The following is a 20,810-nucleotide window of genomic DNA, read 5'->3' on the forward strand; positions in this document are numbered from 1 at the left end:
ATGACAGTCTGGCGAATGTCTGGCCATGCACCCAAGGTGGGGATGGAGACTTTGCTCCTGTACAGACCTTCACTCAGCACCAGGGTGCTGTCAAGGTGAGCACAGAGCTGCCACGGGCGGATATGTGTGTGCAAGGCAGGCAGGCAGCACTGGCTGGGTGCAGGTTGTCTCTTGTATGTTTTAAAATGAGCTCTCCTCTCTCAGGCTGTGGCGTGGTGCCCATGGCAGATGAATGTTCTATCCACTGGAGGTGGCACTAGTGACAGACATATCCGCATCTGGAACGTGTGTTCTGGCGCCCGCCTCAGTGCTGTTGATACCCGTTCCCAGGTGAGAGCTGAACATCAGCTTGGAGACAAACACCTTCTGGCAGCCCACCTACACAGAGCTGCTGGCTCCTCAGGCCCAGAGGCATGGGGAAGGAGGGGGACCATGCTCACCTCCGAGTGGTGAGCATCAGCACATGCACCTCGCCTCACCTGTGTCACTGCCTCTTTGCAGGTGACTTCTATCCTATGGTCCACAAACTATAAGCAGCTCATTTCAGCCCATGGCTTTGCACAGAATCAGCTGGGTTTATGGAAGTATCCAATAATGACCAAGGTTGCAGAGCTGCAAGGTAGGTGGATGTTGTTATCTTGTTGTTGCATTTCTAAAGTCCCATACTGTCGCAATCATATGTCTAAAGTCTCGTACCTTCTCGGTGATACTTCTTGGGGGCAGTTCTTCACAGCTCTGACTTCTCCTGCTTGTTGCTCCTTCTTCGTCAGGGCTCCTTGTCAGCTCAGCTTGACTGGCCAAGCCCAGCCCCTTTTATCCCAGTTATCTTCACAAGCTACAGATGCAGCCCAATTAAGGACATTGCAGCTGCAGCCCATCAAAAACAACCAGGGCTTATCAGGGCAAGGCCTATATACAGATATTCAATGTACAATACAGATATTTTACTAAGACTCCTACTATATTTCCCCCTTTTCATTTACTTACAGATACTAAGACTCCTACTATAGGTGGACAGGGCCTGGGTGGGGGGGCTGTTAGAGGTTGAAGGTAGCTGCACTCCTTGGTTGGAGCCTGCAGCATCACTGATACAGGACAGTATCCGGGGCCATGCTGCTAGGAGTGAAGCATGCCCACAGGGCTGTGGAAGAGATACCATTGATCCAAGTGTATGCTTGGGGTCTGAAATCATGCTGCCACAGCCAGTGGGGAGACAGCTATGCAAGCTGGCAGGGCTCATGGGAGCATACAGGAGTAAATGTGCATGTGCTGATCAGCTCAGCCCTGATTGCACATTCCTTCTCCTCCTCAGGTCATACTGATAGAATCTTGACCCTGACCATGAGCCCTAATGGTACAGCAGTGGCCTCAGCAGCTGCTGATGAAACACTGCGGCTCTGGCGCTGTTTTGAGATGGACCCCTCAAAGAAGAAGAAGGAGAAAGAGAAGGCAAACAGTACCAAAAGCACACCCACCAAAGCACCTCCACACACACAAACACATAAAGCTGATATGGGAGGCGCAGTCTCAAAAAACAGCCACTGAGCCAGCACCTTCCCAGCAGTGCTGCTGGTGCATCCCCATTTGGCCACTTGGAAAAGATCAGGAGGTCCAAGGATGGAGCTCTCCCTCAGACACAAATCCTAGGGCCACAGCTGTCTCCAAAGGGGAAGCAGGCAGGAACCCAGATGCAAGGCTGGGCTCTTCCACAGAGCTGTGCTGTTGTTGTAGGAGCCCTGCCCCACAGCCCTGCACTTGGTGCTGGGAGTTAGCACAGACTTGCCCTGTGGGGCCACAGCTGATTAGGCCTTCCCTGGTCCCTGGCCTGGAAGGAAAGCTTTATATGCCAAAACGTTCCTGTCATTTTTTCAGTCCCATGTACGAGCAGCTCAGTTTTCTCACAGACTCTTTCTTTCTCCTTAGCACAGGCCCCACACCCAGATGCTGTGCATTACACAGCCCTTAGAGGACCTCTGAGCATTACCAGAGGGTAATGATACTGCAGGGTCTTTGATCCCATGCTGGTCTCTTACAGTCCTGGAGCGAGGAGGAGCAGAGGAAGGAAGTGGGCACTGATCCAGCAGGCCCAGTAAACACAGCCCTATAAGGTGTGAATTCAGTTCACAGCATGACAGCATATTAATTACCAAGTGCCATGGCCAGCCCATAGAAGAGCCCAGCTAACAGTGTTATGAATAAGAAGCTTGACTAGGCCAATATTCAAGCAGCAATCAATTTATTATTTAATATGGTAAAGAATGAGCATTACAGCGCTGGGTACAGTGGGGGAAGTTTTCCCTCAAACTGCACACAGATAGTTGAGGGTTACAAGTATTTATAGGGGTACTCATCAATTTTTTTCAGCAGTTTCTATTTCCAATCTTTTACTCATCAGCAATTTTTATTCCAAATTATTACATCACAATTCTATACACTATTGTGATTTTAATTTCTCAGGATGTATCTCAAAGGAGTATCCCCAGATGGTGACGGTCCAGTTTCCGAAAGAAGAAAGACTAATCCCATCTGGTGGGGTCCACTCCCCAGATGTGTGTCCACCTTTTAATTGCACAGACTCTAAATCTCATAACAGTGATGTCTAGCTTCCCTTTGGTCGAAACCATAAACCCTTGAGGTGATGTTCATCTTCCTTTCTCAAGCTGTTTTTGTCTGCTTCAACAAGGCATGAGATAAGCATATTTCCTTTATATATATTCCAAAGCTACAGTTTCAAGGATACAAGTAATATTCTAAAATTACACTCCAGAAGGTTATTATTGCAGAGCTTTTTATGGATTAAAAGCAAAAATCAACATCTTTAACACTTTAATTCCAATACTCCTAAATCAACTAGGGCTAAATTTGCAAACAAAAGATAGGTTCAAAGGCCTTTTTCCATGCTTTATTCTCCTCAGTTATTATTAGAATTCACAGCTCTCCCATTGTTGGGGTCCACACATTTTGCATTCACAAATACACACGTCGCCTCTTTGTATCTGACACGAAACACAGCTTTGTATCTCACAAACAAGAAAATGCACTCCTTGCTCTTCTGACACAGCTCTCTGTTCGTGATGTTGGGCAGTGAGTGCTGATGATGTGCAGGAGCTGATGCAAGGGACAGGGACGAGGATGCAGCAGGCACAGTGCCAAGCTGAGAGAGGGATGATCTCTGGCAGTGGCACTGAAGGAGAAGAGTTTGTAGGCAGGACAGAAAATGGCTCTGTGTTTCACCTCTTCTTTCAGTGCTGCTAAGAATGTAGCCTGGAGCAAGCTGGGAACACCAGAGCCTGGAGCCCTTTCCAGGCAGGGCTGCATCAGACACAAACCAGCAGGGGACTGAGGAGCCCCTGGGGTGGCAGTGAGAAACCTGGGGCTCTGCTCACTGCTGCTGGCCTTTTCTATTGAACCATCTCCAAGGACTTCTGTTGTGCTCTGTATTTCTAAGGGTTTTCCCCCTTGTTTTTTTTTGGTTGTCTCCTGCACCTTTTATTCTCCATATTTTCCTACCCTGTCAGCAGCACCCCCTGTCCAGAACTGGCTCTTAAAATATCAGCAAAGTAGCTAGGAACAACAATGGGTGGAATCCTGTGGCTCAGGAATTCGTATGCCAGAGCCCTGCCTGTGCTGTGCCTTATGTCAGGACCTCCTTCTCTGTGCATAAACTAGGGATTAGTGGAGTTTTTTTGCCAAAGAGCTCCTGAGAAGCAAATGTTGTGCTAGGTTTCTCAGGAGTGTATCTGTTAAGTTCATTGCTGGCAAAGAGAAAGTAAGGCCAGGGTAGCAGAGCAGCTGGGAGCTGGTCACTCCCTGCAAAGGGCTGGTGCATGATGTGAGAACACCACGTTCCAGGAGGGGCGAGCAGGGTCAATGTGCTCAAGGTGCTGCCAATGAGGTTTGGGTTCACTCAGAGAGTAGTCAGGGCTGGTGAGCACTGGAAGATCCAGCTGCAGTCCCCATCCATGTCCCTTTCAGTGCTGGCTTTAGGGTGTCTGCAGCCTGGATCCAGAGCGCCCTGGGAGGCTCCTGTGGCTGCCTTTGCACTCAGGGTGAGGATGCCCAGGAGCCCCTGAGGCCGCAGTGGGGACGAGGGCTGGGGCTTGTGGCCTGGCAGGTGTGGCTCTGGGGGCTGTGACATGCCAGGGCATGGGTCACTGTCACTGCCCTCCACAGCCCTGGCTACCTCTGTGATGCTCCAGGGACAATGGCAAGAGTGGGGAACTGGCTAGGTTGGGGTTTTGCCTGAGCCAGAACCTCTAGGCCAAATGCTGAGCAATAGAGACCCCTGGAGGACTGGGTGAAGGAAGCAGAGGAGGCTCTTCTGCGGTGTAAAGTGCAGCAAATTCATCAGGACAGGCAGGACTAAGGTTCTGCAGGCAAAAATTCCCAAAGGGAACAGATGTTCAAAGAACCCCCAGCACCCCTGTGCACCGGTTTTTAAAATCTTTCAAAACAGGTGGTGGACACCATATGGTGACCAATAAACGACTCTCGGGGTGTAGTTTTGAGGGCTACAACAAATCAGAACAAGGGAAAGAGAGAGCGTTGGGATAGGGATTGGATCTTAGGGTGAGGGACAGGGAACTTTCTGGAACAAAGGGAAGGGTTTGGGCTGAGGGATGGGGCAAAGCGGCCTGGTTGTCTTGACAGGCAGGGAAAAATCTGATGAGGAGGGAGGGGATTCCTTGAGGGACGCTTGGGTAGGAGGGCACAACATAGGGGAGAAGCTGACTGTAATAACTCGGGGAACACTTGAACATACCACTATATAACAGAACATTTGGCTCAATAAACTAACACACTGCAACACAGAAATTCAGGCTTTCGGCAGCTGAGAGGTGGCACTATTAGAACCCGCAGCAGCTGGTGAAAGCCATCTTTCTCCTTCAGGTTCTTGCTGTGTGGGAAGGTGCTGCGAGTTGTGGTGGCTGCACTCCCCCTGTGCTGGGAGGATGATCTGTACCAGGGGAGAGCAGAAAGCTGCCATGGTGAGCAGAACATGCTCGGAGCATTACAGTTCAGAGAATGGCACTGCCCTTGAAGGGCAAAAAGCTTGAAAGCATAGCATTATGTGCAGAACCGTTGCACGTTATTTTTGTATACTGTAGATGAATACTCTGGGTTTTATATAAGAAAAAAAACATGGGTTTTTTTCTTAAGGGTTTTTGGGAGAACTCTCAAGTTTATTTCTGTTTGTATTTTACATCCAGCATGCATACAGTTTTTTTAATTATTATTATTTTTTTTAGTAAATACTTAGGGAAAAATACCTAAGCATTTTTTAATCTTTTGGGATATGGTGATAAATATTCTTAGAAAGAAAACCTTGTTGAACACATGTGAAAACAGAGAGAGAGGGAAAACAGTATAAAAGTCTTTTAGAAAAGGGTGTGTAATAAGGACTGCAGAACTGAGTAATTCCTCCAAGGGCAGAATTAGCAAGATATAATGTCGCAGACATTTCTTCACGGAAATCGTTTCTTTCGGATTTCTGTGCCTTCTGGAAGGCAGAGGCCTCAGAAGACAAGGTAAACAATTATTATCAGCTGCTGAGGAATGCAACAGGGGTTTCTTGATTGGCTCATGCTTCTTGTTTATAATTAAGGGCCAATCACAAAGTGCAAGCCGGGGACTGAGTCCTTGGGCACAACTTTGTTGTAGATTCTTTCTTGCTATTCTTAGTTAGCTTAGCAACTCTGCAAACTGCTCTCTTTATTCCTATTTAGTATAGTCATAATGTATTATATATGATATATCAATAAATCCAGCCTTCTGATCTAGAAACAAGATTCACTGTCTCTCTCTCACCCTCAGCAACCCACTCAGGTCGCTGTAATAATATAACACCAAGAATACCTGCCAAGATACTTCCTTAAATCAGGAGGAATGTGACCTGCAGCCATACGAAGTACAGCCAAAGCAAATGAAAACCTTTGGAAAAGAGGGAATTTTGCCAGTGAGATCAGTCTGTCTGCATAACTGAGGGATGCCCATCAATATTGCACTACATTCCTCAATATTTGCAATGTCTTTTCTCCCTATTTCTGTGAAATGAATAAGCTGCAGTTGTTTACCATTACCTTAAGCTCTTAAGGGAATTACCAAGCACCATGTATGTTTTTCTGTAGCTGAGCAGGACTTGAATTTCCCAAATCTTCTACAAAGCAGAAGGGAATCACACAGTTACTTGTGCTAATGTTAATGAAGGGTTTCATGAAAGCAGGTGAATGAGAGCATTGCATTGTAAAACTTCCACATGCAAGAAAACAGGAGTCCACTTAGAATAAAACATATAAGGCTAGCATAACATCAGAACAGGATAAAATGAAATTGCCAGACAGGAACTGATGCATCAGAAATTAGATGTAGAATTTCTGATATATCTGCATGCATTTGCATGCTAAAACAGAAAAGGAAGGGCAGAGATAATAAGGAACGAAGATTTTAAAATTGCACTGTGCAGAAGAGCCACACGAACCACCAGTGTGAACACAGCCGGGAGATTCAGCTTGGAGATGGATTAGAGTGGAATCCATTCACTGAAGGTCTCTGGTGCACATGAGTGCAAAGACTGAGGAAAAAAGGAGAAAAGTTTAATTTCTGAAAGCTGTTTAGATTGCTGGAAGCATTGTCTAGAGACCTAAAAATCTAAAGCCTCAGAGAATCTGAACCTAAAACATCCCCAAATGGATTGATCAGGTATGATGTGCACATCTCTGCTGTTTTCAGAGTCAATGAAATTGACAATGAGTGGCTGGAAATTAGGAATGCCCACCCAGATTTTATCTCCATTACTTTAAGAACACCTTAATAGGGCACTTCAGGAGCTGAACACTGACATTCTCACCCTGCTCTATTTACTTTACATTTGAATACAGGCTGGTAGAAGGAGAAATCAGGCTTTAATTTCTCCCCAAATTACCTGTTGCACTTTCAGGTTAGGAGTAGATTTAAAATTCAGCTAATCACTCTCTCTATCCATGAATATTCCACTAGCGAACTGACATACAGAACATCCTTTTTCTCTTTTGTACCTTCCTAAATGGTGCCCATGGAACAGGACACTTGCATAAATCTCACAGAAAATCACCAAAATTGCTGAAATTAACACTCAATTCCATGATAAAAGCTTCTGAGGAAAGGCATGACAGGATCACTGAACAAACTGTAACTTGGAAGAGAAACATGCATTTCAGCACTGATCAAGGGGAAAGAAAAAGAAATGCTGTAAAAATTCCAAGTGGAAGGTAAGGAGAAACACAAGAAGCACAGAAAGAACAAGGCCCTGTCAGGTGACCTGTGCAAGGTAACTTTGTGCCCCAGCACTGTTAGAGGACATTCCCTGTCATTGGTGCAAGCAGCTGGAGACATAAATGCTGATTGATTTGGGGGCCACAGTCTTGATAAGTGCAGAAGTCGTTCAATAACCTGAGAGAGGGAGTTCCCTCAGAGCAACTGGGGTGCCAGAAAGAAGTGAACAGCTCACCACAGCCTGGCCCGCTTGGCCGCTTTTCCTTCTGACCCTCCTGGGGAGGCTCTGACATTTCCTCTGCCCTGATGGAAGCGCAGCTGCTGCCAAGGGAAACGTCCCCACACTCACTCAGTGTTCCCTTTGCTTGTCTGATGTTCCATCTGCTGTCCCTGTCCAGGAGAGCTGCTCTGCTCGGGAGGAGGAGACCGAGCGAGAGCCTGGGAACATCGGCGGCTGCAATCCCTCCTGATCTAGCGCTGTTTATGGATGTGTAGTTGGATTTGGATGGTTACAAGTATAGGGATATTTACATACACTGACTGATATTTGTATAGGGATATTATGTATGTGTATTGTTATACTGATGCGTGTATATTCATCTGTTTACATACTTGTACAGCTCTGTAGCTGTGCATTTCTATTGCTGGGGATGTACGGATTTTTTGATTGGTCCATTGATATTTGTGTATTTATAGACAGGTTTGTTATGTTTGTATTATATTGTCATGTTATATGTCATGAAATATGTAATGTGTGTTTACATCTATATTGTTATGTCTATATATGTATTTACTTCTATTTATTATGTATGGAGTTGTATAGTTCTAAAATTCTATTTATTTAGTTCTGGATCTGAGATTCTTTAGAGAGGGATATTGATGTTTCTGTATTTGTATATGGGCTGTACGGTTGTAGTAATATGTAATAAATTTTTTAAACTTCAATTCAGTAACTTCAATATTTGTGTACAGTGAGTTGTTGCAGAGGGTTGCAATTAAGTAACTTTTTATACTGAAGTTGATATCTGTATATCTGCCAAAGACAGGCAGACATGGTGAGATAAAACCAGCTAGTCTGCTGAAAAGGAGTCCCAATGAATGTTTTCTAACTCCTCCTTTTCATCCTTTCCCCAGCCAAGACAGAGCAATTTCCTTCCTCTCTGTCCCCGATGGTGACCCAGGCATGGGATGCAGCGTGGGAACAGAGCCTGTCACTGCTCCCAGTGCCCTGCCCTGCCCTGCCCTTCTCTGCCTGCCTTGCCCTTCCCTGTCCTGCTGGATCCTGATGCGCTGTGCCGTGCCGAGCCGAGCCCAGCCAGCGGTCACGCATTTCGGGAATAATCCCCCCTTGTGCCGGCCGCCGGCGTAATGAACATACCACTTTGTAACTTTGACTAGTTATAGAGTCTTTGTCCCTGATTTTCAGTTTTAACAATTCAGGGAGCTTTTGTTTTCCATGACAGAAGTAGAGTTCCTGCAAAGGGAAACACACCCAAAAACCAATAGTGACCCAGCCTTCCCTTTGCTTCCCTTTTCCTTCCCTCACTGCTACACCGCGCTCTCATACCAGGACCTCAGTGCTGCCTCACCTGAGCATTTAGAGATGCTTCCAGGCCTTTCCAGAGTAAGTGCAGGAGCTCAGGACTCTGAGGTTTCCTAGCTTCTTGGGAGAAGGTGTTTGCTTCATCTGGACTTCTTGGGGTTTCATCGGAGGAGCCAGGCACAGGCAAATTTAATTTCCACTGTGAGCTCTTCATTCTGCTTGTTCCCATGAAACTTAAATGCCAGCCTGAGCTCATTGTTCCTCTGGTTCCTGTAGACCCTCACAACCCTTCCATGACCTCTCCAGAGAGGAGCAGCTGCACATCTTCAGAGCAGCAGTTGCCAGCCCGCATCCCATCAGGTAGGGAAAGAGCTTCTACCCTTGCTTTTTAGAGAGTTATTTTAGACAAGAGTTAATACACAGATCAGTGTTCTATTTGTCCTTGATTTTCTATAGTTTAAATAATTTTTCTGCTGACCTATCTCATGACTTCTGCTTAGCTCTAATCACAGTTCTACTGCCTCTGGGGCCTTCCTTTTGCAGCTTTCCCCAAAACCCTCTAATTTTGTGGATTCCCACAATTCCCCCTCCTGTTCACCTAAAAAGAAACCTTCACAATTATGTCGTTTATTACTTGTGTTTTGTAGCCTTACTATAATATTTCTGCTTATTACCCATTTAAAGCATTTTCTCGCTTGCACTAAGCATTGCTATATTACAACACAGCAATTTTAATGCTGTGGAAGTCCAGTCAGTTCAAAGGGCATAAATTAGGCCTGACAATAGTTACAAGTCATTGTTCAAAAAAGTCTTGTCGATTCACAGGTCTTACTTTGAAACCTTCCTCCATGTCCATACCTTCATCAACCATCTCTGTGAGATTTTGAGAACTCTCTGTGAATCCATTTCCTACCTCTCTCTCTCTTGTGTGATAAAAACTTCTTTGATAGTTTTGTCCATCATTTGTCGCACACACCAATGTATGCAAGGTGTGACTACTAGTATCCCTACCAAAACCCCCAATACATATAGAGACCTATTCTACAAAGTTCTGTTAGCCAAGGTGGAAAGCTCCATTCTTGGAACAGATCATCTAACCATGACCCACCATCTTCTTTAATTGGAGCTGTCAAATCTTTCAGCTTTTGTATGCTTTTGTGGATAGATTCAGAATGATTTGACAAGTTTGTACAACATAGTCCTTCAAATTCCTCACAACCATGCCCATGTACCAGTAAAAGAAAATCAATTGCTGCTCTTTTGAAGGGTAGCAAGTCTGACAACACTATTAACATCAGTCAACATATCACTGATTGCAGTGGATGTGGCATTCATTTGTTTACTCAGCCAACATCCAATCCAATCTTATTGTTTCAATGCCACTGCTGAAGCCAGTTGGGGTAAAAACAAACCTGCTGAAACTCTTTTTGCAGCCCACCAAGGCATGAAATCACTCTTACGGTTTTCATTATAATGACGAGCAGATCTTGTTCCCCTTAGTTTCTTCTTAATGGTTCCGAATGAGACAAACATATGGTATCTGAGCCTGCTGCCTTAGCTAAGGTCAACCAGACATTTGGTTTTGGTGGTTCAACAGGCAAATCTGCACGACAAGAAGCAATTAAAACCCACCAACACCAGCATATAATTTGATTTTGCTCTATCTTTTTCATGACATAATTTTTGGCAAAATCCTCATATATATATATCAATTTTAAAACTTTGCTTTTAAACTTAAGATAAGATTTCACCTTTCAGATACAATAGATGGGATCTATGACATAACAAAACAAAAACAGCCCTGCAGGGCTCCGTCCCATCCCATCCTGTCCCATCCATCCTGACAGTCTCACAGGGCTGCTGTCCCATCAACATCTGCTCTGCTCCAGTGTAAAACAGGGCCCAGCATGGTGCCGGGATCATCAGAGAGCTGAGGTGTGTGCTGGAATTCAATGCCCTCCCCATCCCACAGCAGCCCTGCATTTCCCTGCTGCAGCCTTGGTCTCCAGCACAGCCATGGAGGCTCTCTGGGCTCTGGACTGTTCCTGCAGCCCCCAAGGGCAGCTGAGCTCTGCCTTTGGCACAGTCAGGCCTGGCCAGCGCGGGCCATGCTCAGCAATTCCCTGTGTGTGCCTGGCCTTGCTGTCAGCCCCGGCAGCGGCTGCATGGCCCCTTGGTGGCCCTGTGCTGGCCCAGCCATGGTGGCCCAGCCCCTGTGCAGGCCCAGCCCAGGCCAGGAGCATTGCGGCTGGGAACGGCCCCTGTGCCGTGGTGCCCACAGCAGCCTTGGGGTTCTGTGCCCCATGGCCTCTCTGCTGGGCAGCCTCTGCCAGCTCCTGCAGAGCCCGTGGCCCCTCTGGGGCTGAACAGACAGCCCTGCCCCGGGCTTTGCCTGCCTCTGGGCCAGCAGAGAGGCAGCCAGGGCCAGCCATGGCCAGGAACAGGCCCTGAGCCCTGCAGGAGAATGGAGCTGGGCCACAGCCAACCTCAGCCCAGGCCAAAGCTGGGCTCAGCAACCAGAGCTGCCAACACATCGGGACAGAGGCTGGTGCTGACAAATGTCCTGGGCCCCCTCCCTGCTCTGTCCATGCCACCAAGGGCACAGAGCAGCCTCCTCTCTGGGCCACTTGCCTGTTTGCAATGCCTTGCACAGGCGCTGGCCCTGCCCCACAAGGCCTGGCCTGAGTCCTGCCCCTGCACGCTCAGCCAGGCTGAGATGGACACTGATGGTTTCTGGACCAGGCTCTCTGAGCCCAGCCCAGCTCCCTGCAAGCTCTGCCAGCTGCCCTGAGCTCTGGGCAGCACCAAGGGCCTCTCCCCAGCCCAGCCTAGCCCAGCCCAGCTGGCTCTGGCCCCACAGCTCTGCTCAGGCCAGGCTGCTCTGAGCACTGGCCCCACGGCCTCAGCCCCTGGCAAGGGCACAGCAGCAGCTGCAGCTGCCACAGGACTCAGCCCCAGCCATGGGGGAAGGGGCTTGGCCAAGGCCAGAGGAGGCACCCTGGCTGCCCTGCTCCCCTCGGGCTGAAGTGCTGAGAGCTCTGCAGCCCCTGCTGCCATCCCATCTGCCCAGGGCAGCACAAGAGCCTCGGCCTTGGGGCCCTCAAGAGCTGCTCCTGCTCCAGGCTCAGGCTGGGGGAGCCACAAAGCTGTGCCCATTTCTGTTCATTGCTGCTCTAATGGGGATGGATCTTCAGCCACTTGGAGGACAATGATGAATTTTACTGCTCCAGAGGCCTCTTTGTTCTTGAGCTTCTCAGTTCAGGAATTCAGTTAGAAAAGCTCATAATTTTTTGTTCAAAATACCCAAACAAGACAAGTCTCTGGGAATCATTCAAGTTTTCAATTATATCATGGTTAATTAGTCACATTTCAGAAGTGTATGCAAAATGAATATACTAAATTGAAAACAATGAAGACAGAACTGTTTTGTCCTGTTTAGTTGTCTTTTCCAGTTTTGGTTGATATCAGCAATGTCCAATTTATATTGGTCCCCAACACCTAATGCATTTTGAACAGATATGAAAATCAAGAATCCTCATGGCTGACAATCAATGCTGGTGTCCATGGCAACCACCCCTGGCAAGGGGTCTCAATGGAGCTGCCAAGGGACTGACCATACCAACAGGGGGCTGGTGACAGTTGCCATGGAAACTGACCATAGCAACAGGGTCCTGGTGATGATTGCCATGGAACCTGACCATAGCAACAGGGTCCTGGTGATGGTTGCCCGCTAAGGGTTAGATTTGTCAGAGGTCCTCAGAGAGGTTCCATGGGGACTTTCCAAGAGTCTCCAGGCTGTTCCAGAGCTGGAATGTCACAGGCACAGACAGGGGCTCCATGGACACCTGCCAGGCATTTCTGGGGACTGTAAAGTGCCGTCACAGCCATTCCATGGTGACATTCCAGGGGACCTTGGGCTGCAAAGGCACCGATCTGTCACAGGCACTCACTGGGGCTCCACGGTGACATCCCAGGAGTCCCCTGGCTGCCAAAGGGCCAGGATGTCCCAGACACTCACAGGGGTTCATGTCATGGGCACAGTGAGACCTTCAGGCAAAATTTATTAGGGAAACTCCTGTTGGGTCACAAGGTGCAGAAAGGATTCCCAATAGCCCCCATAGATGCCCAAACGTCACCATTGAATCAGAGATGACACAGACTCAGATCAGAAGGCTAAGGGCTAAAAGCCACCTGTTTTTTCAATCCTCTTCTTTTATACCTTGGTTTGCTACAGGTGGACCTCACTGGTCCTTTAATCAACACATTTCACATGATTGGCCAATTAAGACAACATCCTTCAGTAAACAATTTTATGGAAAAAAGCCAACTTATTCCAAACATTGTCAGCCAAGTGTTTCCTCAAAAATCCACTCAGATAACACCATTTATTGATGTTTGTTTTATGTTGGGCCTTTCTTGGGGATCCCTGGATGGGGGAATCCCTCCTGTAGCAGTTCTATGCCAGGTAAAAAGAGATGCATGGGACTTTTTCAGTCTTCAGCTTCTTGTTTATTGTTATCTTATCTAAAGTTTTACATTGCTGTCCACAGCAGGAGCAGTGCACTGGAAAAGCACTGTAAAATGCCACAAAACGTACAGTTTCAAGCTCTTTTAACATTGTCTCATCCAATAAACACTTGAAAGGTGCATTATTTCTACTTACCTACCAATAACTCATCCCTTGATTGTCTACATAACCTCTGCACTGTGCTTTCCATGACCAATCACCCTGTGCTACCAACAGTGCAGAAAATAGAGCAGATGAAGAAGACAGGGACTACACCCCAATTCCTCCATCTTGCTTCCTATCTACATCATACTAACAACCCCAAAAACTAAATTTCTCACCCAAGGAACATACTATAGTACTCTCTATTACCTATTTCACACTTTGGTAAATTCTAATCTATCTCAAATTCCTGGAAGTCCTTTCCATGGGTGAAGTTGAAAGGCAGTGTTTCTCTGGGGGTCAGGACCCCTCAGAGCAGACAGAGAAATATTCCCTGTGCCTTGGATTCTGAAACATTTAACCTAAAATCCCTTCACCCTTAATATGTCAAGTTGCCCAAAAATGTTTGAGGTAAGTAGGATTAGAAGGAGGAGAAAGAGAGAACAACAGAAAGACAGAAGATCCATAGAACAACACGCACATAGGTACCAACTGCTGGGGTTCCAGCATCGCAAAGAGAGGAACCACAGGAGAAGGCAGGATCCAGACCCTGGACTGCCCTCGTGCCCCAGCTTTTATCCCCCTGCTCCTTCATGGGCCCGCCCCTGGGGTGAGACTGCCAGTTGCATGTCCAATCAGAGCCATGGTAGGCACCAGCGGCTGGTGTGTGATTGATTGACAGCTCAGCCAATCAGAACTACGTTAGCACTGCCCGTACTGTGTGATTGACAGCTCTGCCGAGCCAGAGCTGGGGGCGGGCCTCTGTCCCACCACAAACCAAGGCCTGACCCGGCCCTGGCCCCACATGGGCATTCTGAGCATCCCAAGGTGTCTCAGGACATCGATCTCATCCAGCCTCTGACAGCAACCACAATGACAGTACAGAACCTCATGGAATCAAGGGTCAGTTCTGACCTCATGGTGCCTCATGGAATCAAGGAGACCATTGTGGAACTCAGGGGCAGTATGGATGCAAGGGTCAAAAATCAAACACTGGGGCCCATAGAAGCAAGGAACCATTGTGACACAGTGAGGCCGCATGGAGTCAAGGGAACCCTTGTGACTCTGTTGGGGCTCATGAAACCAAGAAGCCACTGTGGCACTGCAAGACTTCATAGAATACAGGAGAATACTGTGACAGTGTGGGGACCCATGAAATCAAGGAACCATGGAACAGGTCTGCCTGCTTTGCCTCCTGGGGGCTGTTTGACAGGTGCCATGGAATTTGACATGTAAAGGGCCACTTCTCATCTGACTGTGAATCACTGGGGCTCCGTGCTTTCCTTCCTATGGAAAAGAGCTCTCTTTCTTGTCTAGGCTTCTATGCCTGAAATTAGGATTCCACCTCTAAAATTCCCTATATCCAAGGGTTTCTCCCAAACAAAATCTGCCAATATAGTCAAGTGTGGCGAGACTCGGCCTCTGGTGATTGCCTCTCATCTGCCCCGGTGCTCGGTTGTTTCCTACATATGGAGACCATTGTGACAATGTGGGGAGCTGTGGAGCCAAAGGGCATTGTTACACTGTAGGAACTCGTGGAACCAAGGGAATCATTGTGACACTGGGAATACCATGGATCCAACGGGCCATTATGACACTGTGGAGTCTTGAGGAACTATGGGGGCCATTGTGACACTTTGGGGTCTTCCGAAATGCAGGGAACATTGTGACACTGCAGAGTACTACGGATCCAAGGGACCATTGTAACACTGTGGAGCCTCATGGAACCAAGGACATCACTGTGGTTCTGTTGGGCTGCATGGTCCCAAGGGGCCAATGTGAAGCCACGGGGCTTTGTGTAACCAAGAGACAATTGTAGCATTTCAGGGCCTCATGGAGCCAATGGGTCATTGTGATCCTGCAGGGCACCGTGGATCTGTGGAGAAAATTGTGGCATTGCAAGGCCCCATGGAATCATGGAGACCATTGTGACACTGCAGGGCCTCACGGAACCAAAGGGCCATTGTGACCCTACAGGGCCTCATGGAGGGAAGGGGCAATTGTGACACTATGGGAACTTGTGGAGCCAAGGGGATCATTGTGGTACCACTGGAGCCCATGGAACCAAGGGGCCATGGTGACACAGACGAGTTTCATGGAATCAATAGATCATTATGATAGCCTGGGCTTTTGAAACCATGTAGACCATCTAGATCCTTAAAGACTTGTGTGAACCAAGGGGCCATTATGACACCAGAGGGCATCACGGAAGCAAGAGAACCATTGTGGCACTGCAGGGCCCTGTGGAACCAAGGGAACATGAAATAGGTGTGGCTGGCATGGACTCCCAGGGTTCATCTGACAGGTCTGGCCGACCTTGGAATGTGGAAGGCCACTCCCATCTGCCCCTGTAACACTGAGGCTCTGGGATTTCCTTTGTATAGAAAAGAACTGTCCATCTTTTCCAGGTATCCATGGCCAAAACTTGGATTCTACCTCCAAATTTCTGTGTATCCAAGGAATATTGCCAGACAAAAGTTGCCAGGACAGACAGGTCCTAGTCTTTGACTCCCAAGTGCCAGCACTTACCTGTTTTGCAAACACTGGAAAGGGCTCTGTGCTTTTCTTTTTATGGAAGAAAAACATCCATCTTCTCCAGGCACAAATGTCTGAAATTAAGATTCCACATCCATAATTTCAAATGTCCAAGGGTTGGCCCAAGCAAACCCGCCAGGACAGACAGGTCAGGCTTGCCTTAGCCTTTGGTGGTTGCTACTCATCAGCTTCTGAAACATGGGGCTCCGTGGTTTCCTTCCTATGGAGACCAATGTGACATTTGGGAACCTTGTGAAATGAAGGGGCCATTGTGAAACTGCAGAGCACCATGGATCCAAGGGACATTGTAACACTGTGGAGCCTCGAGGAACCAAGGACATCATTGTGGCTCTGTTGGGCTGCATGGTCCCAAGGGACCATTGCAAATCAGCAATGTGAGAGTTAGCCCAGCTGTAACTCAGAGTCAGCCAGATTTTACCCCTGAAGATCTGGGCGTGAGTTTCAAGTCCTAGGAGTCATTCTTTTAACTTAGTGTGAGCTTGAGAAGTCCCCCATAAGCCTTTAGTGTTGTTATGCTAAGTTGTCCAAGTTCTACTCCCCTATTGGTTTATTAGTTACTTATTTCTCCTATAGGCTCTTGTTCTAGTTTTCAAGCCCCAAGTATCTATGTTGTTGATTCCTCCTTGACTCAGGTTTTAGGATCCTGCCCCTTGTACTGTGCTGGACTTCTCAATGTTTATTGTTTTTCACCCTGTTATTAAAGTTCCTTTAAAACAACTGCATTTATCCTGCTCCTTTTCATTTTCACCACCCTTGCCCTGAAGTCAGGGAACCAGAGAGGTTTATTGCAGCCACCCTCATTGGGACATTTGGCGCCCGAACAGGGACATGGCATTCAGGGCTCCCTGTGTCAGTCATGTCAGCTGGGGTTAGCTGATGGATAGGTCAGAGCTCCCTGGGATTTTGGATTGTGCCTGGCCTGGCGGATTCATCGTTACTTCAAGGGACCTTGGCCAGAATCAGCAGGGACAATGACGGTTTCACCTGCATAGGATTGCAGGTGGGTTTGGGGAAATGCAAGACGTTCATTGCCCATTTTGTCACTGTGTTTTTACAGTATGCACCCATGTCCCATAATTAATTTGTAATGTTCCTGTGGCTCTTCCCCATAGGGCAGAGAAAGAGAAAAATGGGCAGCCAGATGTCCAAAGTAGAAAGCAGCATATATGGATGCTTTCATTCTCACTGATCATGACAAAATATTTTCAAAGAACAAATTAAAATCAATCATGAGGTGGATCATTAACAATTTTCCAGATGCCTCTGCTGATGAAATCCATACCACTGAATTTTGGGAGTCAGTGGGATTTAAACTGTACAATTTTTGATCAAAAGGGACCTCATTGCACCCTGCGTGCTCCCCATCTTCCACACCACACTTGACCAGCAAGCAGTGTGTTGAAAACTCAATCCGTTGGTAACTCCTAACTCGGGAATTCCCTTCAAACCTGCCTTTCTCAAACCTTTAATGATGGTCCAAGAAGGCAATGGCCATGCTGTCTTAGAGCATCATGCCCTGGAGACTCAAGACAGAACGAGCCAAAATATGGCTCAGGAGCCTGACCACGCTCCCTCCATCTTGGCTCCTACACTTCCTGCTACCACAGCTTTCACTTCTGCCCTGAAAAAAGCTCCAGACTCCAACCACACAACTGCGGGTCCTGCCCTCACTGTCAATCATTTCCTCTCCACCCTGGACCATGCCTCCAGTTAAGGAAGGAGACTGGCAAATAGCCTCAAAATTCCTCATTGCCCTGTTATGTTATGAAAAAAGGGGGGAGAATCCCAGGTATCAGCCACTGGTTTGCAGGGAAATCAAGGATCTTTGTTTCTAAAGACCATAGGAATGACATAGCTTGCTTTAATGATCTAATGAGGGCCATGTTTACAGCAAATGTCTCAACCATGTATAATTTAAAATATGTTATGTTGTTGTCACCTACAGAATACACCTGGTGGGAAGAGGGATGGAAGTGTTTATTATGCTAACAGCAATGAGTATGCTAATAATGAGGCAAGGGCAGAATTGACAATCAGCCATCTAGCTGGAGAAGGACAACACAGCCTACCAGATGATCAAGCAGTAGGTATCGCCAGAGAAGTATTGAATGATATCAAAGAGGTGGCTTTGAAAGCTTTAATCCAGGTATCAAATGGCAGCACCCTCAATTTGAAATACTTTGGATGGCTGCAGCTAAAACTTTAGGACAATCAGACCATCTTGGGTGCCTGTTAAGTAAGCAAACCAATGCTACCTCCCTCACAATGAGTGGCCTGCTCTCAGACATAAAGACCATCAGATATGCCACCTCTCCGAACAACGATACAGTTTTTACTCTGGGCACATGGGTATGGCTGTGTAGACTCTGAGGGCATGTGTTGCATGAACCTCTCCATCCACAGCGAGTCAATCCACAAGAGCATTCAGGTACTGAAGGAACGGTTCAAGAAGTTTCAAGTGGAAAAAAAAGACTGGGTCAAACAACTCTTCAAATCCAAGGGACTAAAGGATTGGATGATGTCTAGCTAAAACAGGACATTTATTTTCTTAATTGTTGTTGTATTGTTAATTCTCTCGTGTTTGTTTAGATGCTTTTAGAAAGTCTTATAAAATTCTTTCAGTTCCATCTTTGTTGTAAAACAGAAAGGGGGAAGATACCCAACACAGGCTCCTCGTGGACCACTTGGAAAAGAGAATTGGAGGCCAGGATGGCACAAAAACCTCTCAGAGACTCAATTTTGGAAGGAAATTCTTAAAAGTACCTAAAAGTATACTTAAATCCATAAAGTACCTTAAAAACCTTGAGTATCTCAAGGCATTAATGAGCCCCACTGAGTGTCAGTACAAAGCTCTCCAGGGACTCAATAAAGTAGATAACTGGGGCCATGATTGCAAAACCTCTCACACAGTGTGTATTAACGGGAAACACCAAGTACCTTAAAATAACTGAAGTACCCTGAAGTACTAATGAGCTCCAATGAGTGTTGTTACTGAGAAAGCCTCTCCAGGGACTAATTAAAGCAGATAATTGGAGGCCATGATTGTACAAACCTCTCAGAGACTCCAAGGCAAAAGCCAAACCCAAAGTCCTTTGAAAAACCTGCAGTCCCTACAGGGAGCATTAAGGAGCCCCCAGGGCCATTCCTGAGCAAGGCTCCCCAGGGACTCCTTCCAGCAGATCCTTGAGGCTACTGGGATGTGGGCTGGGGGGGGATGCTGAGGGCAGGACAAGGGGCTGACAGTGCCCAGCCTGGCTGGGGCTGTGCCAGGAGGCCCCAGGGCCTCAGGACAAGGTGTCTCCTCACAGTCCTTGGTAGCACAGATCCTGCTGTGCCCCAGGGCACCAAGACTTGGCTTCTCTTTGTCCCCACCCGTCAGCACTGCCTGCAGATCTCTGCTCTGCCTGGGATCTGGGGACACTTTCTCAGTGGTGTCCCTCAGTGGGACCCATTAAAAGTCCAAGAAAGTTTGGAGTTGGATTCTGACTGGAGTTCTGGAGAGGTTTCTTCAGCTCCCTCTCAGGGACTGATGTTCAGGGCCTGAGCACAAAGCCCCAGAGGCTCATTAACGTTCTTGTGCTGTGTCTGTGCTGCTGAGCTGGGCTGGGCTCCTGGCACAGAGGCAGCTCCTGGTAAGCAAGAAGAGCTTCAAAAGCACATTTCTCTTGATGAGCAGCTTTTCTCCAGCCCAGCAGGGCTGGGGCACTGCCTGCAGCCACCCTGGGCACAGCACAGAGGCACAGAGAGCTTCAATCAGTCGGGGCTGGGAAGGTGCTGAGAAGTGCCTAGGGCAGAATCACTGCCAGCCCTTGGCACAGGAACCTCTAGCTGCAGGACAATGCAGCTGCAGCTCCTGGAGCCATCTCCTGCAGCTGGAACATCCCAATGCCTACAGACCCTGTGAGTACATTCTCCGATTGTCTCTTGTGCAGAGCAGCCAGGGGTGCCCAGGGCTGTTCTGCAGAGCAGGGTCCTGCAGCCCAGGGTGCTGTGCTGGGGCAGGGACTCTGCTGCCTGCCAGGGACAGCTCTCAGCCAGCCCTGGCAGCTGCTCCCAGCACTGGGGGACAAGATCTGGATGGGAGGAGACAGCTGGTCAGGCTTGGAAGTTCTCTCTGTGTGTGGGGAGGATGCTGCATTGTTCAGGACTGCTTCCAGCGTGCCATTTCCCTGCAGAACATTTCCAAGTAGATTATGCAGGGGGAACAGCGAGGCATGAAAGGGAAAATCCTGGTTTTTTTAATCTGCTGTTCTGGTTGCCTGGATGTGAAATTGCACATAGATATTCCTCTCTCAGTTCAGGCAGAAAAAATAAAACAAAATTTCCCTTATATCTGACTTAATTGGGTAGTTATTGAGATCAGCACAGGGCATCTTAGAAGCAGGATCACTGTTGCTTTTCCAGCCTCTTCAGGGTTGCTCTGACGTTGTGATCAGAGCCTGCCGAGCCAGAGCTGCCCCTGGGCAGTGTCTGAGCTCGGAGGGGTTTGCAGGGGAGAGCTGAGCCCCCAGGGCTGGGCTGGGCTCTGGCAGCACTGGCAGGGCCCAGCCCTGGGCACAGGGAAGCAGCTGCTGGCAGGGACAGCTCCAGGCAGCAGAGCCCTGGGCAGGCAGTGGGGGGAAAGTGCCCCCAAGCTGTTCTGGGATATTTAAAGTTCTCTCCAAACCCAACTATTCCATGGTTAGTTTTTTTACAGATCCCGATGTCAAGGCAGCGCAAATGTCCAACAGCAGCTCCATCAGGCACTTCCTCCTGCTGGCATTGGCAGACACGCGGCAGATGCAGTTCCTG

The 20,810-nt window shown here is 47.9% G+C and overlaps 1 protein-coding gene across 1 annotated transcript in view; it reads right to left on the reverse strand.

Annotated features, from left to right (window-relative positions):
• LOC134434110 (serine/threonine-protein kinase pim-1-like) overlaps window positions 1–9,665 on the reverse strand; it is a 63,903-nt gene extending 54,238 nt beyond the window's left edge. The window contains exon 1 of the mRNA XM_063182804.1: window positions 9,627–9,665. Coding sequence (XP_063038874.1) covers window positions 9,627–9,665 — 39 coding nt within the window. The remainder of the gene's footprint in view (window positions 1–9,626) is intronic.
• Window positions 9,666–20,810: the final 11,145 nt, after the last annotated feature.

This window comes from Melospiza melodia, unplaced genomic scaffold, assembly GCF_035770615.1.
Source record: "Melospiza melodia melodia isolate bMelMel2 unplaced genomic scaffold, bMelMel2.pri scaffold_32, whole genome shotgun sequence".
Lineage (NCBI taxonomy): Eukaryota > Metazoa > Chordata > Aves > Passeriformes > Passerellidae > Melospiza > Melospiza melodia.